Source organism: Mizuhopecten yessoensis, unplaced genomic scaffold (assembly GCF_002113885.1).
Source record: "Mizuhopecten yessoensis strain PY_sf001 unplaced genomic scaffold, ASM211388v2 scaffold7597, whole genome shotgun sequence".
NCBI lineage: Eukaryota > Metazoa > Mollusca > Bivalvia > Pectinida > Pectinidae > Mizuhopecten > Mizuhopecten yessoensis.
The window spans coordinates 69,264-92,697 of NW_018407127.1; the positions used below are offsets into that span (position 1 = coordinate 69,264).

At 35.7% G+C, this 23,434-nt stretch overlaps 2 protein-coding genes across 9 annotated transcripts in view; one reads left to right on the plus strand and one right to left on the minus strand.

Moving 5' to 3' along the window:
* Positions 1-12,983: 12,983 nt before the first annotated feature.
* On the minus strand, positions 12,984-19,141 carry LOC110453994 (DET1 homolog). Of its 2 annotated transcripts, XM_021503268.1 has the most exons (4): positions 19,052-19,141; positions 18,568-18,636; positions 14,239-15,803; positions 12,984-13,604 (listed from the first exon to the last, which is right to left on the minus strand). In XM_021503268.1, exons 3-4 carry the CDS (start codon positions 15,729-15,731, stop codon positions 13,415-13,417), a joined length of 1,683 nt encoding a protein of 560 aa, XP_021358943.1. In that variant the 5' UTR covers positions 15,732-15,803; positions 18,568-18,636; positions 19,052-19,141; the 3' UTR covers positions 12,984-13,414. The 2 variants fall into 2 exon arrangements, with proteins under 2 accessions (XP_021358943.1, XP_021358944.1); XM_021503269.1 differs by lacking the exon at positions 18,568-18,636 and having other exon boundaries at positions 19,052-19,102.
* A 159-nt stretch (positions 19,142-19,300) lies between these two features.
* Positions 19,301-23,434, plus strand: part of LOC110453995 (heterogeneous nuclear ribonucleoprotein K-like) — a 60,592-nt gene continuing 56,458 nt past the window's right edge. For 6 of the 7 annotated variants that reach the window (XM_021503270.1, XM_021503272.1, XM_021503275.1 and 3 more), the window contains exon 1: positions 19,306-19,414. The gene's annotated coding sequence lies outside the window, so the exon portion shown is untranslated. Of the gene's footprint in view, positions 19,415-23,434 lie in introns of all 7 variants that reach the window. The other variant, XM_021503276.1, reaches the window with a different exon arrangement.

Consider the following 23,434-nt stretch of genomic DNA (forward strand, 5'->3'; position numbering starts at 1 on the left):
CAGAATACGAAATTCTAACTAATCATGCTTCTGTATCACAATCTTTGAGAAAACTGGGCAATGACAAGCATGGAAATCTGCTTCGATTGTTATTGGAATACAAAACTTCACAAAAAAATCTTATAAACAACATTTAAACGCTGGCCCGTGTGTTAACCTTTCTTGATAGCACTGTACCCCTGTTCCCCGACCTTTGTGGCTACATGTTATATTTGATTTGGTATTCAAACTCCTGATTTCCGTGATAGATGACGATTGCTGAAGGACAACTAACCGGAGTGGCACATGCACCATTCATCAGCCCACATCTTTCAAACTAAAACCCCACAACACAGATAAAGTGTTTCGTAAGATGCAGGTTGATGAATGCTACGCGCAAGTTTTATGATTGCTACCATGATAGATTTGGGGAATTTCTCTACTTCCCTGTGCGTTATGAAAGTCTATGATAATTAATTAATTAATGTGTCTTGCGCATTGAGACCAGCTGATGTTCCGAAAGGATAGACGTTTCCGACTTCATCCACGACACCTGCCATGTACAGTGAGGTCAACTCTAAATTAGGTTACGTCCTCAAAGTAAGAGATAACCGGAGTAAATTAATAATAATATTGCTTATGATAATACATTCGAGTCGTGTAAATAGGCAATGTCACGAAAGTTTCACCTTATACGTTCGTTCGCGTGACCCCTGTCCTCAAGAGTCAAATGCTGATATTTTTGTCACGATAAAGTTAATGAAACAAATCAATGTTCTCAGTTTCAAGGTCACATGGGTCAAATGCGTTCAAATCTTTAAACATTTTTTTTCTCTGAATAGCAAAAAGGCGTAAGGATAATTAAGCCAGTAGCATGCCGGGCTAATTATATATATTATAAAGGGCTATCGATGTTGTTCTAGTTAATGACCTTTGCTCTTTTTAAGGTCACCTGGGTCAAATGAGTTAAACGAGTTAAACTCTTTCATCAACCTTTGCATAAAAAGAGTCACACAGTTGATATTTGGTCTGTTTTATGCTAATATTAAGGGTTATCACATTTGTTTAAATGAATGACCCAGGCCAACTATCATGACCACAGGGGTCAAATTTGGGACTACCCAATCGATGATCTTCAACTAAGGTCACAGTTTAAATCATCGTCTGCTGAATCATTTTCAAGGTTTGATAGAAAGGGTTTACACTTTATTCATCTGAACGCTCGCTCCTTACTTCCAAATATCAGTGAACTCCGTCTCATAGCTTCAAAGTCTCGAGCTTCGGTTATTGCCATCATGGCTCGATGAATCAGGTAACATATTCTGTAATTCATATTGACGGCTATTCTGTCACACGTAAAGATAGATCAAGGAATGGCGGGGGAGTTTGTACATACGTGCGAGAGGACCTGGCGTTTACCCCAAGGTTAGACATCACATTTGACAAAGAAGAAATCCTGTTTATTGAAACTTTTATTACCTAAGACTAAACCAATCTTTATTGGGACATGTTACAGGCCTCCAAACCAAAGTGACTTTTTATACAATTTTGAGGAAATTCTTACTATGTTGAGAACTGATTGTGAAATAATAATGTTGGGTGATTTTAATATTTGTCGGAATCATAAAGAATTTACATGTAATGTAAAGTTAAAATCAGGTGTTTGAATGGTCCACGGAGGAACATCAGTATGTTAAATATAGCTTTGTCAGTCAACTTTATGTTGAGTTCTTGCAGGAAATTTGAAATTCGGATACCAAATGTTGGCAGAAGTTTTTGGTTTTGCGTAAGGATGTTTTGGTATTTTGGGTTGAATACTTGGTCGAAAGCAGGACTTTTAGGGTTTGATTTTAATTGAGCTACAAACTGTCATACAAGTTTTTTCCTTCTGTCATAAAGGGATGGTTCATTCGCTTCCACGCACTGGCTTTTTACCTGAGGTGTTGTTCGAAAAGCTCCAAGGGCTAGACGTAGCCCTTAATTATGGATTGGGTCTAGCATCTGCAGGTACGAACTGCGCGCCGACACGTATACCATAGAACCATAATCCAGTTTTTTGTTCGAATAAGTGATCTGTATAGGCGCAAAAGCATTTCACGGTCCGCTCCCCAATCAGTATTAGAAAGGACTCGTATACTGTTTAACGCCTTGGAACACTTATCCTTCAGATAATTTATATGTGGTATGAATGAGATTTTCGAATGAAAAATGAGGCCGAGAAATTTAGTCTGTTCAACAACAGGAATTCTAGTTCCATCAAGTGTAAAGTTTGGGTCATTGTGTGCTTTTGTTTTTGATAGAAATGCATGTCGTCTGCCCAATTCTGTAGTTTGTTTTAACTCTGTTGAAGTTGTCGTTCTAGTGTGTGCATGTGCTCAGATCTGTAACAGATCAAGAAGTCATCCACAAATAACGACCCTTCTGTTGATTGACAAAGACATTTGACTGTATCAATGATTTTAAGACCAAACAGGATGACTGATAGGATTCCACCCTTTGGGACTCCCATTTCTTGTTTAGACGTTTCAGAAAAAGTTGAACCATCACGGACTTTGAAGTGTCTATCTGATAGGTAATTAAATATAAAATTGGAAAGGTTTCCACGTACGCCAATGTCGTGAAGATCTTTCATGATGCCATACTGCCATGTAGTATCATAGGCCTTCTCAAGATCAAAGAACACGGCAACAAGGTGCTCCTTCTTGGCGAAAGCCTCTCGAATGATTTGTCCCTCTTCTGTTTCTAAAACCACATTGAAGAGGGGATATTATATTGACCAAACCAGTCTTGTGTCTATCATTCGTTCTAAAGTTTTACATACACAACTAGTCAGAGAAATAGGACGATAATTGTTTGGGTCAGTAGCATCCTTTCCGGTTTTGGGATAGGTATAAATTGTGGAGTTCTTCCACGAATCGGGAATCTTTCCGGAAGCGTAAACTTGGTTGAATATGTAAAGAAGGCATGTTAGTGACGAGTCCGGTAAGTGCTTGAGAAATTGATATGGAATATCATCAGAACCTGAAGCAGAGTCCTGAGATTTTCTAAGCGAATCAACAAGTTCTTGTAGGGTAAATGGTTCATTATAACTTTCTTTGTTTGATGATTTGAAATTTAGCCCTTTTTTCTTTAAATACTGGAATTTTCGGGAGTGGTTTAAAGAGAATGAGTTTTTAGCTATGTTTTTTGCAAATGCATCAGCAATTTCAGACCTAAACGGAAAAAAAATAGTTTTTATTAATGAGGTGGGAGGATGTTGACTTTTTCTTTTTCTCACTTATTTTCCGAATCATATCCCATACTTTTTTGGAGGACGTGTTTGATGATATCTTGGATACATATACTCTCCAGCTGTTTCTTTTGTCAATTTTAATTGATCGCCGACCCTTTGCCCGACAAGTTTTATTATCACTGTAGTTTGAAGCAGTTGGGCAATTCAGGTAGCGTCTTAGAGCAGCTGCCCGGTTACTGCGTGTTTTAAAAGATTCTTCTTTTAGTCCCACAGGCTATTATGACCATTAAAATCACCGGTCATCGAATCATTCATGAAGCTACAAGAATTACAAATAACACATGTACCCTTTTAGATCACATTCTTTGTAATGACAAAGACAGAACCTGCCAGTCTGGAACTATCTCAATTGGTTTAAGTGATCACTTTCTTACTTAGTGTACAAGGAAAGTCACTAGAGGCTCAATTAAGAAACACAATACAGTGAAAATAAGATCTACAAAAAAAAAAACACAAAGATTTCTTCAAAGAAAAGCTTCTTAATGCTAATTGGGAAGAATGATTTTGTGCTCAGAATCAGGAGGAATCTTGGTAAAAATTTAGAGAAATATTTATGAAAGTTTTGGATATTGTAGCTCATGTCAAAGACATTACACTGAAGCAGAGAACTGAACCATGGATGAACTCAGATATTTTAGACAATATTCGGTTGAGAGATAAATTTTTGCATCAATATAAAAAAACACAATAATGAGTCTGACTACAAATGTTTTTGTCTATTTAGAAATAAGATCCTAAGAGAAATAACAATAATAAAAATAAAAAGAAGCAAGATCGAAGAAACATTAGAAAGATCTAGGATAGGAAAAGGAAAAAAAACCAATTCCAACATTGTCTTAAATATTGAGGATAAAAACTGTTTTGACGGTCATACTATAGCCATTTCTTTCCTCAATAACCTTTCCCCTACCATTGCCTCAAGCTTATTTGGTAGACTACCTGATCAAAAGAATATATTTAATTTTGGCTCGTAATTTTTGATTTTTTTTTTTACCAAACCAGAAATTCTAGAAATGAAAGTTTTCATCTGAAACATATTTCTGGAGATTTTGTTCATAGAGAACTTTGCGATATCCACCCTTACAAAACCACTGGTCTAGACGGAATACCTGCTAGATTTTTGAAAGACGGGGCCGATGTATTGACAATTCCTATTACTTTTCTCATTAATATATCTATAAGTACTGGATCAGTACCCGATGAACTCGAGTTAGCAAAAGTAAAACCTTTATTCAAGAAAAAAGATAAACTTCAAGTTGAAAATTACAGACCTGTGAGCATACTAAGCACAGTCTCCAAAATTCTTGAAAAATCTGTCTACGTCCAACTGGAACATTTTCTAGTTTCTAGTAATAAACTCTATGAGTTACAACCTGGATTCAGAAGTGGCTATTCTACAGACGCTTGTTTAATTCATCTATTTGATCATATTAAAAAACAAACTGCTAATGGATTATTCACAGGTATGATGATGCTTGACCTGCAGAAAGCTTTCGACACAGTCGATCACCATATACTTTGTAACAAATTAGAAATTATGGGATTTAATCTGTTAAATGGTTCCAGTCTTATCTGCAAAATAGAAAACAAGTTGTTTATGTAAATGGAGTAAAATGTACACAATATGGATGCTGTACTTCAATGCAATGTGTTTTAAGTTACAACCTATATATTAACAACAGTTTCAACATAAAAAATAAGTTATCTTCAAAATATAATATCATAGTAATTTTTACTTGGATGTGCACCTCTGAGAAGTCAAAAAAATCCTGTATTAAACTTTTTTTCTTATATTGATTGTTGGAAAAAGGAGATAATGGCATAGTAGAAAATGCACAAACAATTATGTGTCCGTGTGTTCGTTTTTGTGCTATGATCGGTCAAAGATACCAATTTAACACAATACGTGATTTTAGGTGAATTTTCGGGTTTTGACCATTTGCAGAACAAATTCATACAATTTCTTCCAAGTGTGTTATCAGATATGTATGAATGTTTGTAGAATTGATGAAAATATTATTTTCTTTTAAATTATGGGAGTAAAATTTCTTAATCTTATTCATTTTACTCAGAAATGCGATTTTAGTTACCCCTACCCCTTATTTTTTAATGAAAAAATGCACATTTTTTTCACCAATTTTTGCAGATTAAACGCTTGATATAAAAAAAATCCTGTATTAAACTTTTTTTAGTATTCAATGAATCAAAAGAAAATGTGTTGCTCTTTCTAAAACAGCCACAAAAATGGGGGATCGGTGTGCTTCTTTTTTTGTCCCATTATTATTTGTGTTATTTTCAAAAACAAAAAAAAAATATATATAACTTTCCACTTTTTTGCATATTATTTTAATCATATTGATCATTATAAAGTTGTACAGCAAAATTGCACCTGCTACAATTAACAAGAGATCCCAGAGGGATCTTGGCGCCCACCTTTGTACCATCTTCATTAGTTCTTTGTCAGTTCAATCTTTTCTCTTCTTTCCTCTAATCTGTTTGATCGAGCCATGTTAACAGTAAATGCACCTTGAGGTAACTTTTGATCTAAACTTAATACTGATGTGTATGAAAGCCAACCTTCAATGTGAGTTTGTCATTTCACATATTTACTAGTACAGTACTTAATGTGAAAGAAATAAAATCGATCATTGAAATATGAGAAAGATCTGTTCAGTTCTTCTTTTAATCCATTTTATTTTTATGATCAGTCTGAAAATATAACATGCACAACGAGGGATCAAGGGGAACCTACATATAAAATTTGAGAAATATCCCTCTGGTACTTCTTGAGAAATAGCGATAACAAACTTTCACTATCAAAATCCAAGACGGCTGCCTGTCAGCCGTGTTGTTTATCCGATCAGTCTCAAAAATTGCCCTGCACAGCTAAGGACCAAGGGGAACCTACATATAACATTTGAGAAAGATCCCTCTGGGACTTCTTGAGAAATACCGATTACAAGAATTGTTTAAGGACGGACGACGGACCACGGACGCAGGGTGATTTGAATAGCCCACCATCAGATGATGGTGGGCTAAAAATGGTGACACATTGACAATTTAAGTGATCAAACTAGTGTCAAAAAGGTGAAATATTGGCCCTTTGTGAAGCACAAGAAATTCACATAAATACACTTTTTCAAAATGGCCGCCAAATTGGTCATTTTTTTCAAATTCTTGTAAAAAATGTTCTACACACAAAACGAGACTTGAACGTGACTGAAACCTCAGAAGAGTACATCCTTAAGTATAGTGTTTATGTGTCTTTTAATGGATCCCAGTGGAAATAAGCTTCAGGGATTTCTGGGTAATCCTGGTTTTAAGGGCAACATATATTTTAGTTATTGTATTTTTCGTAGTAATAGCACGGACCTAGATCTAATCTAATTCCGTGGTGATAGCCATTACCTATCTTGTACTTTACAAAAGTGTGATAACTTTCTTTAGAGACTTAGTATAATTTTACATTAATATGTTTAATAATGTAATCGGCCATATACATTATTAGTTCCAAAACATATACATGTATTGGGTACTGTATGGAATTGTTATGTTGTTGTATCTTTTTACCAAATAAACTTGGATTGAATAGTCAAGAGACCAAGGGTTGGTATTTGGGCTATAACATGTTGGGATCATTTTTGTTCGAATAATTAACCTTAACACACTTTCGAGAGTACAAGGATCAAATATATTTAAACTGTTAAACAGCTTTTAATAATCAAACGTCGTGGGGTACTATATATACGTTTTGGGTCTGTATCATGCTGTAATAAAGGGGCTACAAAGTTCGTTCAAATAAATGATCTTGACTCACTAGACCCTTTTGGATTTCCAACTTTTTGGGCCCAAGCATCCCGGATGAGCATTTCAAAGGACGAAACAGCTTTATGATGTAGTGTAATTATTTTTTCGGCATACTATATCTGCAATCTAATTAAAATCAGACATTTCAAAATCGCTTCGTTACCTAGACTGAGAGAGGTAGGTAACAAAACAGTCTTGAGAGGTCCGATTTTAACTAGATTGACTTTATCTACTACTGAATGTTAAAGGTTCAATAACCTGTGTGTGTTACGCTCATCTTTTAAGATACAAGACGATATACTCTGTTGGTAGATTATTTTGTCCCCGAGGTTTGCCGTGAACTTGATGACTGTAGTAATCTCGTTAGTCCCCGAGGTTTGCCGTGAACTTGATGACTGTAGTAATCTCATTAGTCCCCGAGGTTCGCCATGAACTTGATGACTGTATTTAAGTTAACCCTTATGTTAATTTTTAAGTCTCTCTCTCAAACCAATAAGGAAGACACTGTTTATCAATGTTTTCGGCATGTGAATTGAAGAATGAACAGATGATTTCTAAAAAGTGCCATCCAAAACATTGGTACTATGTCATGATGATTCTTTATGGCCCTATCACTTGCGGCATTTCAAGTGGACACCATGATGGCACAGTTAAAGATTTACTAGTCTAAGCCCTGATCGATTTCCAATGATTTCTATATCAAATGCAGTGTGTTTAGAATGGGAGTTCAGAATCCACAACAAATGATATCATAATGCTAATTATAACCACAGGGGCATGGATCGCTTTACTTGTAATATAAAAAAAAATAGGGGTCTCCTATACTAATATATGTATATATTAGTATAGGAGACACCTATTTTGTATATATTAGTATAGGATACCCCTATTTTTTATATTACAAGTAAAGCGATCCATGCCCCTGTGATTATAACCCCGCAACAGAGTTGGTAGGTATACTGGAATCACACTGTCTGTCTGTCGTCCGCAAAATCTTTTACGAGAAACTTCTCCTAAACTTGTGCACCGATCTCAACGAAACTTTACAGATATCATAACTACCCCATGATATTGTGCATCCAGGTATTTGTTCCCATTCTGACCTTTTTTGCGGAGTTATGGCCATTTGTTGAAAACTCTTTGTCCGGACAACTCCTCCTAAACTATACTTTGCCAATTTCAACAAAAGGTTTCAGATATGATAACTATCCCCTGACGTGGTGCATGTAGGTATTACTTTTTTATTCCGTTTCTTTTTGTGGAGTTATGGTCCGTTGTTGTATATTCCTTGTGCGGACAGCTTCCCCTAAACTAATGGGCCGATTTGAACGACAGTTCACATATATGGTAGCTACCCCCTGATGTTGCCCGTCCAAGTAGATTTCTTTCATATCGACACTTTAATTCTCCTACCGAGTAGTTGCCCTCTGTTTTTTGTGTCTCATGAACTACTGTGGTATCTTCGGTATCTACTCCCGACATTTTGCATCCAAGTACAGTTTGAAGTATATATTTTTCATTTTGCCCCTTTTCACCGAGTTATGACCCTTTGTTGAGAAGCCTTTGTCTGCCTCCCAACCTATTTTGCCGATTCAACGAAAGTTTATAGATATGGTAACTACCCCTGACGTTGTGCATCCGTGTAGCATATTTTCATTCCGACCCCTTTTTATGGAGTTACTGTCCCTTGTTGAAAAACCTTTGTCCCCCTCCCCAACTACCGTGCCGATTTCAACTTAAGTTTACAGATATGTTAAATATCCCCTTACATTGTGTAGCCATGTATTATTTTTACATTCAGACCCTTCTTTTTACTCAGTTATGTCCCTTTGTTGAAAAAAACGTAGCCCTCCTTTTAAACTACAAGGCCGATTTTAACGAAAGTTTACAGATATGGTTACTACCCCCTAACGTTGTGCATCAAAGTAGTATTTTTTCATTCCAATCCCTTTTTTAAGGAGTAATGTCCTTTTGTTGAAAAATACTGGTCCGGCCAACTCCTCCAAAACTGCTTGGCCAATTTCAACGAAAGTTTTCAGATATTATAACTAACCCCTGACGTTGTGCATCTAGGTATTATTTTATCATTCCGAGCTGCAGAGCTATGGCCTTTTGTTGAGAAACCTTTGTCCACCTCCTCAACTACTGTGACAATTTCAAAGAAACTTTACGGTATAGTAACTACCCCCTGACGTTGTGCATCCAAGTAGTATTTCGACCCCCTTTTTAAGGAGTTATGGCACTTTGATCAAATATGCTTGTCCGGACAACTCTTGCGTCTTCCTAAACAGCTAGGCCGATTTCAGCAAAACTTTACAGTTATCATTACTGTCATCATGTAGTTTTGTACTTCTTATTCATTTTTTCGTATGTTTCATCTCCATTTAGGAAGATTTTTTTGTTGGAATGATACCTTTATCCTCATATTTTCATTTTCAGGATATGGATATCTTAGTTTGTTCTGGTCCACACAACGCCACCTGTAGTTGTGGACAAAATTGGTGAAGTATTTTATATCTAATGTTATGTGTTTCAGTTCTATCTTTATTAAACCCTTGTCAAGAGGAAAATTAGCAGTGTGTTTGAAAGCTAATCAGTAAATAAAGAAATCATTTCAGGTGGGGGACTATTGATTACTTTGCAATTCTTTGCCTTAGTTAGCCTTAAGCTTTCAGTGTTAGTATATATCAGAGTGAGGTGTTTAAGTTAGCCTGTGGCTTACAGTGTTAGTATCTATCAGAGTGGGGTGTATAAGTTAGCCTGTGACTTACAGTTCTAGTATATATCGGAGTGGGGTGTATAAGTTAGCCTGTGGCTTTCAGTGTTAGTATATATCAGAGTGGGATGTATAAGTTAGCCTGTGGCTTACAGTTCTAGTATATATCAGAGTGGGGCGTATAAGTTAGCCTGTGGCTTACAGTTCTAGTATATATATCAGAGTGGGGTGTATAAGTTAGCCTGTGGCTTACAGTGTTAGTATATATCAGAGTGGGGCGTATAAGTTAGTCTGTGGCTTACATTTCATGTTTTATTCCATTCATTGCTTGAATGTCTTAACCAACATGGCAACTCCAAATAGAATCAAAATGATTCATTATAAGATTGAATAAATGCATATGTGACAAAGTAAGTTTCTAGGGGTTGGGGTCCCTTAAATCCATCATTGGGATAGGATTAAAAAGTGCTGTTAAGTAAATCAAAGAGAGATAAGGTTCACGAAGGTTTTGTATTCTCTTCCTCCTTTGTCACAACATAGATTCCTATATGTATAGTCGTGAGTGTCCCACTCAGCCAAATCACTGTCAACGCCTACAAACATAACACAACAAACACCCAATAAGTTATGGTTTGGACAAGCATTACAACAGTTTGACCTTTGACCCTTTGAATATATTATGCAACACTCAGTCTGATCTTGATTGTGCTTATATCCATTAGAAAATGTGAAAAGTGGTCAGAGGTTATGTTTAATAAAAGCATCACAAAAGTTTAACATTTGACCCGATAGTATGACCTTGACAGCACAAACCTGAGACTGTTACATGGCACTTTCCCTCTGTACATGTTACATATACACCATTAAAAGAAGGTTCATCAAATTAGAAGATATGATGTTAACAAGCATTACCAAACACATATCTGTAATGTAAGGTCAAAGGTTAACATGCATTACCAAACAAAGATCTGTACTGTAAGGTCAAAGGTCAAAGGTTAACATGCATTACCAAACACAGATCTGTACTGTAAGGTCAAAGGTTAACATGCATCACCAAACACAAATATGTACTGTAAGGTCAAAGGTTAACAAGCATTACCAAACACATATCTGTACTGTACGGTCAAAGGTTAACAAGCATTACCAAACACATATCTGTACTGTAAGGTCAAAGGTTAACATGCATTACCAAACATATATCTGTACTGTATGGTCAAAGGTTAACAAGCATTACCAAACACATATCTGTACTGTAAGGTCAAAGGTTAACAAGCATAACCAAACACATATCTGTACTGTAAGGTCAAAGGTTAACAAGCATTACCAAACACATATCTGTACTGTAAGGTCAAAGGTTAAGATGCATTACCAAACACAGATCTGTACTGTAAGGTCAAAGGTTAACATGCATTATCAAACACATATCTGTACTGTAAGGTCAAAGGTTAACATGCATTACCAAACACAGATCTGTACTGTACGGTCAAAGGTTAACAAGCATTACCAAACACAAATCTGTACTGCAATGTCGAAGGTTAACACACATTACCAAACACTGGTCTGTACTGCAAGGTCAAAGGTTAACACACTTTACCAAACACAGATCTGTACTACAAGGTCAAAGGCTTACACGCATTACCAAACACAGATCTGTTCTGCAAGGTCAAAGGTTAACACGCATTACCAAACACAGATCTGTACTGCAAGGTCAAAGTCATACTTATAGATCAAAGTTCAAATCCCTCCAATGCTTTTTTAGAGTGTATCGGATTGAAACTGATGGACAAGTTGTCCACAGAAGATTGTGTCTATCGACAGACTGATTTCAATAGACACATCTAACTTTATGGTAAGGGCCTTGCATCAGAGATGTGGGTACTCTATAGTAAAAAGGTCAAGTAAAGAACAAATCTTTTCTGGAGATAATGTTAGAATCCAGAAGTCCATGATTTCTAAAATTTTGCATGTTGATAGATTAGCAATATAGCTTTAACAAGTTCCTAACATAAGGTCAAGGTCACTATTACTTAAAATAGAACATGATGCTTAAATGCATCATACTACAATGAGTCACTAGTGCTCATTTTTGAGGCAAATAGTGTTGATTGACATCCTACGTAAGTAATGCAGTATTACAAAGAAGATGGCAGCTGGTCAAGGTCACTGTATGTCACTTCTGATAGGCCGAGATATATACAGTTATCATTTCTGTTGTTTTGGTACTATCTTATTGGTGGTAATACGTTATTAGTGATAGCATACATGGTGAATAAGGACATACTACCCTATCAAATATGGACATAATATTCTATCAAATAAGGACATACTATTCTATCAAATAAGGACATACTATTCTATCAAATATGGACATACTACCCTATCAAATAAGGACATACTATTCTATCAAATATGGACATACTATTCTATCAAATAAGGACATACTGCCCTATCAATTATTTTGAGCTGGCCTGGCTACCATGATATCTGATTGGTTGACATTTTTTACTGTAGCTTCTGTTCGGCTATTTGAATTGTTTATTGGTGGCCGATGGTACTAGTCTATAATTACATACATGTGTAACATTTTTGTTTGTTTGTTTGTTTGATTTTGTTTAACGTCCTATTAACATCTAAGGTCATTTAAGGACGGTCTCCCCTGTGTGCAAGATGCATGCGTGTAGTGTATGTGTGTGTATTTTGGGAGGCTGCGATTTGTTCGTGTTTATCTCCTTGTGATAGCGCGGAACTGATGCCGACTTCATAGTGATACCTCACTGAAACATACTGCCGAAGACACCCAGCAGGACGCCCCACCCGGTCACATTATACCGACAACGGGCGAACCAGTCGTCCCACTCCTTATTTGCTGAGCGTTAAGCAGGAGTAGAAACTACTTATTAAATCTGAAATCTAACTCCATCAATGTTGTTTCTGCTCTGCAATTTTGGGGATTTATATAGTATGACACATTGAAGGGATCTTTCCGACCTGTCAGTGTTCTAGTTATTTGTTTAGCACATTCAATGTACTTGCAATGCTAAGGTCTCCCACTTTAACCAGATTTTGAAATGGAAAGTAGTCTTACATCATACATGGGTGACCTCCCCTTTCCACATGGTTCCGTTAGGGCCATGTGGTATGACATCTTACACAGAACAAACTACCACCGGCTAAGAGGTATCACATATTTTAATATCAGATATCACAAATATAATATTAATTCTAAAAGGTGTTTTTTTCTACATACATCCTAAAATGTGAAAATGTCATGTTACAAAATTCCAAGAATTACACACCGGAACATTGTTCATGCCACCTTATCTTGCAGGTGTTACATCATGTAGGTAACAATATTTCACTCAGAAGCAATGAAAAGTGAGTAAACCATAGTTCCGTGTTTTCATGTAGTGCCATATTGTTTCATTAAAAAAAAAGAGATAAATAAATAGGTTGAAGAAAATTCTCAGCTACAGGGCACAAGCCTAAGTATGGTCATTGATGATACATGGAGTTAGTCAAAGCTGACAACCAATGCAGTATGTATACACTGTACATTGTCAGTGATGGGTTCAATGTTATTGACAGGATCACAGTTGACTTGTCCAAACCGAATCTTCTGTTCATTGATGGCTGTGGCGTATGTGGAAGTTGACGACATACTCAGCGTTAGTCCTCTGTACGCTGATGGCGAAGGGTTCACTGGGGTGGAATGTAAAGGCTACTAGCCTCCTGGCAGTGGGAGGTGGACTTCGTCCCATCACGCCAGCATAGATTTTGAACTTCAGCAGTCCCGAATCTCTCGCATAAAACCTAAAATGTGTAAAAAAAAAAGGCAATCTTCATTTTCCAAATTTCAGCAGTGATACATTGACACAATTATTTCTTGATAAAGTTATACTTCTAACACCTAGTACTTTCTTAAAGTTAGGTTACACACCAGGCCTGTTATATAATTACCAACACATCAGCACTTTTTGAATTTAAAATTCTGACACAATAGTACATAAAAATAAAATATATAATCCTATTGTCATTCTGTCTCATCTATCTAATCCCGTCGCCTGGATAGATTTTATATAGAATAATAAGTTAAAATGATTTACTGTAAGGAAACATTACTGTATAATGGTTAAATTTCCTGCCTATTTCTAAGATGATGAAACTTTCAATTCAATACTTCTGGTAAAAAAATGATTTATGAATATACAGGTACATTATTAGAACTAAATATGATTTTTGAATTGTAGGAAGAAATTCAAAATTGACATACTACATCTTTCATTTTTTTATACATGAAGTTATAGATTTTAGGATACTTTGCCATACCACAAACTTTACATTCTCTAACGCAAAATTACTTTCTTATCTAAATCACAATGGCAATAATTCATCAATGATTAAAACTTGTACACAATATCTGTGATGTACAATATTTTCTTTTTACCTGATCGGATAATCTCCGCATGCCTTTGGTCGCTCCATCTGGGACACCCACTTATCATCGTAACTGAAGAGAGCTAGGTCAAGATAGGGACTACAACTGTAGGACTGAGAACTTATTGGTAACTGTGCCAGTAAGCGTTTTACAGCCTCCGTATGACCTCCAAACTTAGCATTGATAATTGTATGCTTGAATCGCTGCTGGATCTGCCGTGCATAAATATTGCTAGATGCAGAACATGTGAATTGGGCTCCATCATGAAGGGTCGCGTTTCTAAATAAGTCACAGAAATTTTCAAAAAGTTCTAACAGATCCTCGGAAATATTTTCACAAACTGCCAGCACCTCTGTATTAACCATGTTGTATACAACAAAAAAAGATGGCTGAGAATTTGGATCGGAAATTTTCAAAGTCACAACATCCTCACTTGCATATTTTATCAGTAGATGATTTTCATCCAGTAATTGCATTTTCCACATGCGCAGGGCTTTGAATTGGTCAAAGTATTTATAGAATTTGCGCAGAGCATATAATGTGCCTTCATGTATGGCCCTACGGTACAAGAACACCATCAGCCGATGCTTCAGTGAATTGATAGTATTGTCGTAAAATGGCCTATGTGGTTGGCCACTCACCCTGTCCAGCCCCATGTGAAAGTATAAGCCGTCATCTTCATAGCAAAATCGTCCAATGCTCCTCACATCAACAAAACTTGCATTCTCGGTGTTGACTTGGAAGATGTGAATTGTCTGCTGCTGGACAGAAAGCACAGCTAGTGTATTCTTGTACAGATACAGGCCTTGATTATGAGACAAGAAAATTTTATCACATCGAAACTGTCGCGTGTCACAAAGTCTGCCCGTTTCTAGGTCAATTAGGAGCAAGGAATAATTTTCAAGCGGAGAACGTTGATTTGGTGACACAGATTCGTTATTTCGATACATCTCCCAGAAGAGAGGATATGGGTCATCAGGTATGTACATAGCTGATCCAACCATCACATAGTTACCATCATCTGTAAATAAACTACACTCCCTGTTCAAATGCTCCCCGTGATTAGCCACATGTGTCACATGCTTCAGCTTAAAAAACCTGTCAAACAACACACCACGGACTCTCAATGACTCCTGGTCTGTGCCCATGAAATCCCCTTTAACATTTTGTAAAATATCTTCTGCAGCTGCTGAACCTTGAAATGAGTAAATTTCTATCGATGTTTGATCTGAAGAAAAAGCGATGAAATATCTTCCATCGGGGGAAAATTTCCTGAGAAAACATGGCGGCTTTTCGACATTGACAACTGTAAAGTTAGGGAAGACGTTGGTATACAGTGATCTTGCCCTGTTGAACTGAGCCCCAGGCAGTGAAGTATGTGTTTGTTGATAGAAAAATCTCTGAACAATGTTCTGGTTTGGAATTTTCCGCTGTCTTATTTCTTGACCTTGGAATTTTAGACCTTGCCCCACACAACTGGCCATAGCATGTTTGGTATCCATTCCTGCTCTTTTTCAAGTCTTTTCAAGGTGTCACCAATCATGTATCACTGTTTCAGAGGAGTTTCTGATTCCCTGTTACGAAATTAAAACAATAAACTTATAAGTTATAACATAGAAAAGAATTGCCAATAAGAATGAAATCTGTCCCACAATTGGTGTGTAGGAGGGACATAGACATTTTCAAGATTTTTCTATCAAAATGCTACTGAATTCAGTTGCAAAAGTAATATGTTTGACCTGTCTAAATGAATGCATACATTTTATTTTAACTATATATTTGTATTTGAACTGACATGAAATTTCCCAATGATTAACATAACTTTATAAAGAACAAATACACCACAAGGTTTCATTCTTGATATATATATATAAATCTTCTACACAATACGTTGTTTCCGGAACAAAAGTCATGTGATTTGGGTTTCAATTGTATTACAATAAGGGCATGTATAAGGAGAAAGCTACTGATAAAAAATAGATTACATAAAATAGCAAGATCTACTAATAGAGTAAATGACTGGCTAAAATTCAGAGTCTCATGCAATAATATTATTGATTTGATCAGGCAGGAAAAAAATAATTACTTAAGCAAATTACAGAATACTTTATCTGACAAATCCATTCCTCCTGGTAAATGGTGGCGTATTGCCAAATCCATCAGCAATTTTTCTAACAAGTCTTCTTCCTCTCATCCTCTTAAAGTTGCCAATAATATAGTAATCCATCCCATGGATAAAGCTGAAGCATTTAATAACATCTTCTGTTCAATATCTAACCCTTCTGCTGATGATGACTCTGATTTTGACTTACCTCCCCTTAGTCACCTACACTTTTCAGATATTACTATAACTGATGAAGATGTAATAGACCAAATTCACTTAATTAAAGTCAACAAACCTGCTGGGCCTGACAATGTGTCACCTAAAATAATTAAAAATCTTCTGCCTTTTATAGTAACACCTTTAAAGATACTCTTTCAGAAAACTATCAATTTTAATCCTCAAACAACTATTGCATTAACTGTAACTAAGAAAAATAGACAGCATCCATTACTTATATTTGATAATCAGATAATTCATGAAAATAAATCTCATAAACATCTTGGCGTAGTATTTAATACTAATGGTTCTTGGGGTGATCATGTTAAATATATTTATGATAAATCATGTAAAAGATTAAATATCTTACGTATGCTAAAACATAAAATTGATAGGAAAACTTTATAATAACTATATCTCTCCTTCATTTGTCCTACTTTAGAATATGCCTCTTCTGTCTGGGGTATTTGTAATATTGGAGAAGAAAAACTACTGGAATCCGTTCAAATTGAAGCAATGAAAATTATAACTGGTCTTAGAAGTGGTACATCTCATCAAAAATTATACTATGAAACAGGTTTTGAAAAATTAAAAGATCGACGGAATAAGCATAAACTTAATGTATAAAATCCTCAACCACTTAACACCTGATTATTTATTTGACATCATTGAACCTTATATAAATATACAAGTCAATCACCATTTAAGGACAAATAGATTTTTTAACATTCCTAATTCTAGAACTTGTATCTACAACTGTAGTTTCTTTCCTGATGTCATGTGCCTATGGAACAATCTCGATCATTCAATCACTTCTTCTCGGACTATCAATTTTTTCAAAAAGAAAATTAATAAAATTCAAACACCTCCCAGGACCATTTCATCACCTATAATCCAAGAAAACTAAATATTGTATTGTGTCAATTATGTAATAATGCTAGCAATTTAAATTTTGATAAATGTAATGATCACTTGATAGTTGGTCCATCTTGCTCTTGTGGCGCATCTTGTGTAAATGCTGAACATTATTTCTTCTTATGTCCACTTTATCTTAACTATAGACATTTCATGCCTGACATCACTAATCATTTTGGATATTCATCTGTTGATCTACTTAAAACTAGTAATGTTTATCTATCTACTGATGATAATTCATTTATTCTCTCAAAAGTTCAGCAATACATTTCTGCTACTAACAGATTTAATTAAAATTATGACTGTTTTCATTGCCTCTTATACTTATATTTATTTATATGTATATATATGTATATCTTATATTTTGAGTAAGGGCTTGTATATGTGTGTGTGTTGTGAATGCTTATTTATTATGTGTATGTGAGGGTGTATGTGTGTTATGGTATGGTTGTAAGCGTATATGAGTGTGTCTCGTTGATCCATGTACTAAATTTATGCTTCTTGTCAATTAATACCGGATAGGAGAAGACTTATATACGCTTAGCCTGTTGTCTATTTTTTTGTCCAATAAAATTTGTTGAAACTACTTGGTTGAAATTAACTCATTCACCCCTGCACTTTCATGATGAACTATTCCAACGTTTGAATTGGAAGAGTTCAAATGTGTCTTCAGGGATGAATGAGTTAAACATTGGTAAATCTTGACATTAACGCCTGAAATTTCACATTCTTAATGTTGGACATGCAGTCTGAGAAACCCCACACCAGTGCTTTTTGTAAATTGTTGTCGAGTATCTCTGAGATTTTCAGTGCTAGCCGGAAGTACACATGCCTCCCCCCCCCCCCCCCCCCCCCCATTAAATGCATCACACTGTGGATGATACAAGTTAACTCAATTTCATTGAAACCCGATCTTTAATTACACTGTGAAACACTATGTTCAAGTCAAAACGTAGCTTATCAGAGTAGAATAACAGATATGGTTTTAATCAGATTGCAAGTTAACTAGTCTGGAAACTTTGACAGAATCCTGTATACCTCTGATCATTTTGATACAAGAAAAAAAAGATAAAGTGCTGAAGAATAATGGTAAAATGTGTCACCTTTAACTTTGGTGTAGCTCATCTGTCAATTTCAAAGGGCAGGTATCAGCTTTGCATGTCTTCATTTTCCTATGTATGAAACTAGGGAATTAGATTTCTTATCTACCTAAATCTGTGATTTTGAAACCATAATCAATTGTGACACATTCCAGGGTGCAGAGAAGATATGTATCAATGAAATATATGTCGCAAAATTATTTTTTATCAATCAAATACACATCACTACAGAGACTTTCACATATCAAATGTGTGTAACAGTATAAGCAAAAAGTTATCTTCTTCATATTGTGATGCACCAACCGCACCAGCTTATAGATGATCAAGGGGAGGTAATTACTTGGCACGCTGATATGCCATGACTTAAAACGCTAGAGTAACTTTTGAAAGTGTAAACTAAATTAACGCATGTCTTGATTTTCACCAATGCCATATGACTGCAATTGAGACTGAAACAACAGTTCCAGTTGATTGTTTTTTTACTTACGATGAACCCCAATGCATCGACTGCGTTAATTACAAGCGCCATGGACAAAGCTCTTAAATGAGCAAGATTTTAATAGTCTCTAAACAATTGAAATTATTTTCTTATTATAGTAAAACAAATGTTGTAATTGTTTGTAATTAAGGAATCTACAAAATAACCGTTACTCTATATTTCTATGACTAAACTGTCTTCGCTAAATGCAAACGAATATTTGTCACGTGACTACAATTGCAAGGCGTTCTCTTTGTTAGAAATGAAAACTCTGAAGGACTTCCGAAAACTCGAAAAACCCACGCGGCAGCCATTTTCGAAGAGACTAAATTGCAGCAGGTGGGCAACTTATAAAATTACAACGCTGAAAAGGTATTATAAAACAATGATTACATGTTCCTATGTGTAAGAGCCCCCTTCCCCCAATTATATCCTATCTAGCAGATGCGAGTTTGAAACACCAACACGACTAACGAAGTAACACTAATACACAATCCGAATGGTTGGTGCTCGTTTGCAAGCCCCGTCGTACCGATTTCGGACAAAGTAAAGAATGCGGATGTAAATTAAAAGACAAAGTAGAAAACTCCAAGACCCATTTTTAGTTTACATTTATATTTCCCGAATGCATTATTGTCTTGTTACTGGTACAGAGAGAGCATCTCCTTTACTTTAAGTGCTCTCGCTTTCGTTACCCCTGTGTATTACAACCGGCAACTTGTGTATTGCAACTGGCAATCACAACATCGAGTTGAATTGAGTAAATGTTTGAGCTCCTGTTATTTATGAAGTTTATGTGCAATTACAAACATGTTTAATGCAGAAAATATGTGCATGTATATGAAGGTATATTGGTTTTGAACCATGGTCTTTTAACATTATTGAGGATTGACTTGTCCAAGTTTCTTTCTTGCCCATACCACAATCCACAGACTGATTTTTTTCAAGAATAGCTGTCTGGTGTTTGATAAGATGCATGTCTGATCTGACATGATTTTCACTTCTGAAGCAGTCTCACAGCATGGTTCCTCAACTTTATGACTAATTATGTGATGTGACTCTGAACGACATAAATAGAAATGAGACTACCCTCCTGAGTCCACCCCAAGCCCAATTATAAATCTACAGGTACCACTACCAGGTCGAACTGTCACAGAGGGATGACTGAATTTCATTAAAGAGCTTATCTGATCTGGATGGTAACACTTTCTTTATATATTGATAATCTACTGTCTTTAAATAACAAAGACAAGTTTTGCCTCCTGACCTTGAAATTTAGAACAATACAGCTTCTACATCAGCCATTTATCTGGCTCTTTACCAACAAATTGACCTGGAGGTAATGCTTTTTATGTAGCTGTATAAGCTTGACTGTTTCAATTTTTCCTAAAACAATATATATTAAAAATATGTCAGTTTCTAAGGGGTGTCCCTTCTTTTTCATTTTGATTACCTTGGCGCCAAGTAGAATATTGGGTCGCTTAGCCCAAAATTTTCTTCATTTCTATTTACAATGTAAATTGATTGCGGTGTCAGTATTTTTAATGTTGTCTGTGAACGGTTAACTCATTTCTTTTCTGAGTTGGAATATCATTCATGAGAGTAAAATATAACAAAAATTATAATGAATATTTTATGTTAGTATCCTCCTTCTTAGGTTCTTAAGCTTTTACCATGGTGTTGAACGGTTACCTTTCATGGTGTTGAACGGTTACCTTTCATGGTGTTGAACGGTTACCTTTCATGGTGTTGGCGGCCTCTGATTAGCTTATAACCTCACACACAAGTGCTAACAATGTTGTATGAAGACATACATGTCTGATGTGCTTCAGTGTTGTTCTGGATTGTCATTAATACCTTTGAAACTGTCATTTAAGTTTTTTTTATAAACCAATATAAGACCATCCCTGATGCATCAGTAGACCATTAATATGGTTATCTGTATTTTTTGAGGTTATGAAGTCAGAAATGCTTTATCTTTATTAATTTCTAATAAAATATCCCAATACAAACAGTGATCTATACCCATTAGTGTTTAGATCAGTTGTCTTATGAACATAAGTGAGGGTGCAACTTCTGCCTGTTTGGATGTTTTATCTGTATTTTTAAAGGAAGTAAAATTTGATATCCAAGATGTAAATAACAATGGAGATATTTCATTTTTATTTGAGAAATATTGAAACCATACCCAATATAAACAGTTGACCCAAAAGTCTTCAGATTGGTTTTAATTATTTATCAGTAGTGTTTAGAGATTTGCTTAAAAATTCCTGATAGATCATGACATCAATGTCTCTCAATCAGTCATTAATCGAAATGGAAGGGTAAAACATGGTGAATACCTAGCTAGATGCAGGATTGATATTTTAATGGAGTTCATGGTAAACTCACATTATTTAATCAATTTTCAGGTTTGATCTTAATTTTGTGTGTTAAAGTCTTAGAATCATGATTGATAAGTCATAGTCAGAGATAAAAGCAATTATTGATGAAACAATTGGAACAACATTGTAAATATTTTTGTCAAGTTTTATTATCTTTATTGTATGGGATTAAATTACTCCTGTTACTAACAGAACAATGCTTTGAATTAACATGCAACTCGATGCCGTTTTAGAGCTTAGCCAAGTGCAAAAAGGTTGCTTTTAAGCCCTGATACACTGTTTTCTAAATTATGTGTTGCATGTTTTTGCTCCAACAGGAAGTGAATAAAGTTTTTTTTCTACCACAATACACTGTGTTATTCCACTCAGATCATTGTATAAAAATGTAGACTGTTAGATAAATATGAGTTATACACCTCAGCTCACATGGTATTTGACCTTCCAGAGTTTTGATTGGCAGAGATGATGAACTGTGACCAAGACGACTTTTTCCACACGCTCTTTGCCACATGCTGTTTTGTTTATGTCGTCTGCTGTCAACATCCAGCAAATGTTGGTGACTTTGTGAGGTTATGCGATGGGGGGAAAATGGGGTTATTAGGGCAATATTAAAAGAAGATTATCTACTTAAAGATTTGATCGCTAGTTTCAGGCAAAAATTGCTACAGATGCTCGTTATCGTTTCGACGTCACACCGTTGCGTGTCTGGGTTGTGAAACCAAAACAAGATCTCCCAACGTCCCGTTATCGTTGTTTGGAGGGTCCGACTATGGCTGAACTTTCACTATAAACGTCAACCATGCATAGAACCGTCACGAAAAAAACGTCCCAGGCCTATGGTTTTGGACATTGACATCGATAAGTTCATCTTCATCACTTGGCGGGAGGCATACTTCGTACAATATGCGTACGTGCATATATTCTGCGGTTAATTTATATAAATTAATGCATTACTGTATACTCTCAATGCTAAAAGACGTTCATCTACTATAATTATTTCATGAAATTGTTGCCAAAACATTTATTTTAACAATTATTAAATTTGTAAAAAAAAAAAAGTCATTTTTAATATTAATGAGTGACTTTTTACATATGGGTCATATCACCACGCCAGCCTTGTCAACAAACACATGTGTGTATGTTATTCAAATCAGGTCACACTCGAGCTGTTTCCGACTGAGATTGTGGTAGAAACAGATCACACAACGAGTTTTATTTAAGTATTCATTGCAGTCTCGTTAGTTAATTTTCAAAAGTTACAGAAACACACTTGCTAAAGCTTGTGTCTTTTGTAACTTTTTAAAATTAATTAACGAGACTGAAATAACCACTCGTTGTGTAACCTCTATAACTGAACAGTGTAGTCTATACTAGAAATGTTATGACACAAACCAGTGTTATTGTTACCTCATTTTAAAGGGGCATCACGCTGAAGTAACTTTTTTTTTTTTCTTTTTTCCAAATACTACATAAACATATCAAGTGAGACTCCTTATGGAAAATGCCGATCGGATTTGGCTGAAATAGATTCATAAAAATGATTAAATCTAAGATAATCATCGGTATTTCTACCTGTCTGACCAACGTTTTGTTCAGGGATTTCCCTCTACTAGCGCATGCGCATAGCACACCATTTCTTTGTAAACAAAATGACTGGCCGTGTGAAGTAAGCCAAAGAAAAGTGTTGTACCGTGTCAGCTACGAAGCGAATAGTTGCCAAATGGTCAAAAGATAGCGCAAGGGGTACGTTACGGAATCATTATTGCCAGTGGGAAGTATTCAAAGCAGAAAATAACTGCCCTAGCAGTCAGTACGGTGCATGTTTTCTTCCGGATAGCGGCCGGTTAAGCTGAAATAAAATCGACAGAAATGCTAGCGCTGTTTATGTTATGAATAAATATCTAAAACTATTAACCTCGCTAGTATCATTGTGTGAGTTTGAACACAGATGAACTTAGTTTAATATGTTAATGGGCATGTATCGGAGAGAGTTTACTTTGTGTTTTTT